Consider the following 3,737-nt stretch of genomic DNA (forward strand, 5'->3'; position numbering starts at 1 on the left):
AACATGTCCCAATAACCATACATTCCTTGTGCCTAAAAATATAACTAAAGACTTAACAATAAGTTTGACACATATCTACTATTGGAACACTTCTCCAACAATAATAAAATATTTGTCCAAAAGTACAAACAAATTTGAATGAACAATTATTGAGATATCTTTAAGTACACTCTTCTCAAAACAAAATTAGATACTACAACTAACTTCTCCTAGTAATTAAAATGCGTAATTAAAAAAATTAAAATATAAAGAACATTCATGTGACATTAAAATATAAGAAATAAATAGTTTGACTAAATATTTGAAAAAACTGAAAAATTTTCCTACCTTGGCAAGTAATAAATACTTTGAAAAGAATCATAAATGTTCGTAAATACTTTGAAAAGAATCATAAATGTTCGAAAAATATTCCAACAAACATCGGCGAGATTCATTAAAAAAAGAACTCGCCGGCATAAAATGTTAAAAACATCGATGTGCATTGAACATATCGAAGCAGAGAAAAATGGAAAACCGAAAAATCTAACATCTCCACTCCATTGCATTGACATGTGGTGAGAAAACGGAGGGTGAGAGGGCAAGAAAACTGGTAGAGAGGAAACATGCAGTGGGCCGTGTGGAAGGCTATGCTTCTGTAGATTCTTCTTGTAAAGCTGTCCGCACTGGTTTTTGTTGTTGTTTGGTTCTCTTCTGTGCAATGGCTTCTGTTTGTTTAGTGAAATGCTTGGCAGCCCCCAGTTATGGCGGAACTGGATCATTTTCTGTGAATTCTTCGGGTTTTAGTAGTGCTAAACTTGGAGGATCTTTGCAGCTGCGAGATTTGGCTACTAGATCCAACAAGGTCTCGATGACTGCGACTCTTTCTCCCAAGGCCAAGTAAGTTTGCAGAGAAAATCTTTAATCCTCATGTCAATTCAATTGCTGTCCATTTGAAAGGCATTATCGATGGATTGTGTTTTTACCATGTTTAAAAGGAAGATGCGCTGCTCTGTAGTTTTATGATTCCCTTTGAGGTTTTTCAGCGGTTTTTGAAAGATGGTTTCTTATCAGAGGTATTTGATAAATGTCTTACGGCTTCTTACTGGAATTGGAATTTCACTTCTTTTCTCCCATTGATAAGTACATTGCATTATTTTTGAGTTCCAGGAAAATTTCCCATTGCACACTTTTATGATTGGCTTTTACATTGTATTCGCGCCGCGTAATTGGAATCTTGATATTTCTGATTGTGCAACTTGCATCCTTATTCTTGTGGGTGGGAATGATATTGTTTCAAGTTCAATGTGATATAGATTGATCGCGAGTTTCTAATGCAATGTATTTCATTCTCAGGGAAGTTGACAAGAGTAAAAATCATTTTCACATACGTGAGGTTCATGAACAAGTGCTTCATTCCATGCCGCCTGAGAAGATTGAAATCTTTAAATCACTCGAGGGTTGGGCAGAAGATAATATATTAACCCTTTTAAAACCCGTCGAGAATTCTTGGCAGCCACAAGACTTTTTGCCCGATCCTGCTTCTGAGGCCTTTATCGATGACGTGAAAGAGTTACGAGAGCGGTCTCGTGAATTACCGGATGATTACTTAGTTTGTCTAGTAGGAGATATGATTACCGAGGAAGCATTGCCGACTTATCAGACTATGCTTAACACTTTAGATGGGGTGCGGGATGAGAGCGGTGCCAGTCCCACATCCTGGGCTGTGTGGACTCGTATGTGGACGGCCGAAGAGAACAGACACGGTGATCTTCTCAATAAGTATCTTTACTTGTGTGGCCGTGTGGACATGAGACAGATTGAAAAGACCATACAGTACCTCATTGGATCAGGAATGGTAAGCATTCATCATACATATAATATTTTCACTGATCTTTGTCAAGATATAGAAAACGCTATTTTAATTGTTGAATTTGATGTTGGTGGCAATTAGAATGAAAAGCTGTATTAATTCAGTTTAGATGAGTACCATTTTTAATTCCATTTTCCCTATTTGAGGCCTTAGTTAGTTTAATAGTAAATACAGATATATCAACGTAATATATTTTGACCCAGGTTCTTGTTCGTGTAGGATCCTCGAACAGAAAATAGTCCTTTTCTTGGCTTTTTGTACACATCTTTCCAGGAGAGGGCAACGTTCATATCGCATGGTAATACTGCAAGATCTGCCAAAGATCATGGTGATCTCAAACTAGCTCAAATATGTGGAAGTATTGCTGCAGATGAGAAGCGCCATGAGACTGCATATACTAAAATAGTTGAAAAGTTGTTTGAGATTGATCCTGATGGTACAGTCACAGCTTTTGAAGACATGATGCGGAAGAAGATTTCTATGCCCGCCCATTTGATGTATGATGGTCAGGATGATAATTTGTTTGAACACTTTTCAGCTGTTGCACAGAGGCTAGGGGTATACACAGCAAGAGACTATGCCGATATCATGGAATTCTTGGTTAAGAGATGGAATGTCGAGAAACTAGAAGGCCTTTCAGCCGAGGGGAGGAAGGCTCAAGATTATGTATGCAAATTGCCTCCTCGTATCAGAAGGCTTGAAGAAAGAGCTCAACAAAGAGTAAAACAGGGCCAGAAATGTGGCTTCAGCTGGATATTCAACAGAGAAGTGATGCTATGAAATGTTCAGAACTTAGATGGGTCATCACTTATATGATAAAATATACCATAGTTCGGTATTAGTTCGTAGAGTCTGTTAAGTGATCGTTTGAAAATTATTAACCTTAGTCCCTGCTTTGATATCTGCAAAAATAATGGATCAAAGATCTTATCCAATGTTTACAAATTACATTCTATTTTATAATCAAATTCAAGTTTCCATAATTTTTGATAGGGCAAGCTACAATATCCTTGGTGCTCTAGTGTTTTTTTTTGGCCAAAATAAATCTAAAGAAAAGGTGAAAGTGAAATTTTAACGATGCCGTCATAATGAAAATCTAGACAACTACCACTTGTTTGTCACTTGCCACAATAATGCATGTCTAAAACGAATTTATATATCACCAGGCCATTATGTTTTGAAAAGTATTGGGTATTTGTGTTTTTATATTCTCAGTTAAAAATCATTCAGCTCTAGATCACCGTCAGTGTAAACAAGAAGGTTGAGCAGTGAAGTAGGTGTTCAAATATTCTTTAGACAAAGAAAAACCAAATTACATAGGAAAATATGCAGGTAATAAAATCACTGAGGGGCTTGAACCTGTGACCTATGAAGCTTAAAATTTATAGCATGAAACATGTTGAATTGTATTTACTATTCATATTTAGGTATCATCCTGGCAAGGCTTGCTAAAGTCATCCAAGGTAGGGTGGTAGCTATTTTTGAATGCTTGGAAGGTTCATGCTATGCATATAACTACTGTTTAGGTACAGCTGGAGGGTGGTGCTTGTTGCTCCTATTACCATTCATTTTGCCTTGGGGAAATATTATGCTCCAAAAAGGACAGATGCCTTTTAGAATAAGAAGCTTTACACACCCTTGTACAAATGATCTGCTCAGCTGCTGAAGAGAAGGCAATGGCGTTTGAAACATGCAGCAGGGACTGTCAAGATTATACTCTATCCATGTGCAGTTTAAACTATTTCTTTCATTCTATGTAATGAGCCATTGCATTCATGTAGCTTATCGGCAAAGGAGAACTTCATCACCTCATAATGTTTATTATATGATTCACTTCAATTGTCAGGTTGAGATACAGTATGAAAATCGTCAGGTTGTAAATAAATCT

General features: G+C 36.8%; 1 protein-coding gene across 1 annotated transcript; it reads left to right on the top strand.

Moving 5' to 3' along the window:
- The first annotated feature begins 464 nt into the window (after window positions 1–464).
- On the top strand, window positions 465–2,832 carry LOC149539776 (stearoyl-[acyl-carrier-protein] 9-desaturase, chloroplastic-like). The gene is made up of 3 exons (XM_089800973.1): window positions 465–876; window positions 1,333–1,834; window positions 2,069–2,832. The coding sequence occupies exons 1-3, from the start codon at window positions 698–700 to the stop codon at window positions 2,627–2,629; spliced, it is 1,242 nt and encodes a 413-aa protein (XP_089657099.1). The 5' UTR covers window positions 465–697; the 3' UTR covers window positions 2,630–2,832.
- The last annotated feature ends 905 nt before the right edge of the window (window positions 2,833–3,737 follow it).

This window comes from Cupressus sempervirens, chromosome 9 (genome assembly GCF_028749045.1).
Source record: "Cupressus sempervirens isolate cs-2001-9-10 chromosome 9, ASM2874904v1, whole genome shotgun sequence".
Lineage (NCBI taxonomy): Eukaryota > Viridiplantae > Streptophyta > Pinopsida > Cupressales > Cupressaceae > Cupressus > Cupressus sempervirens.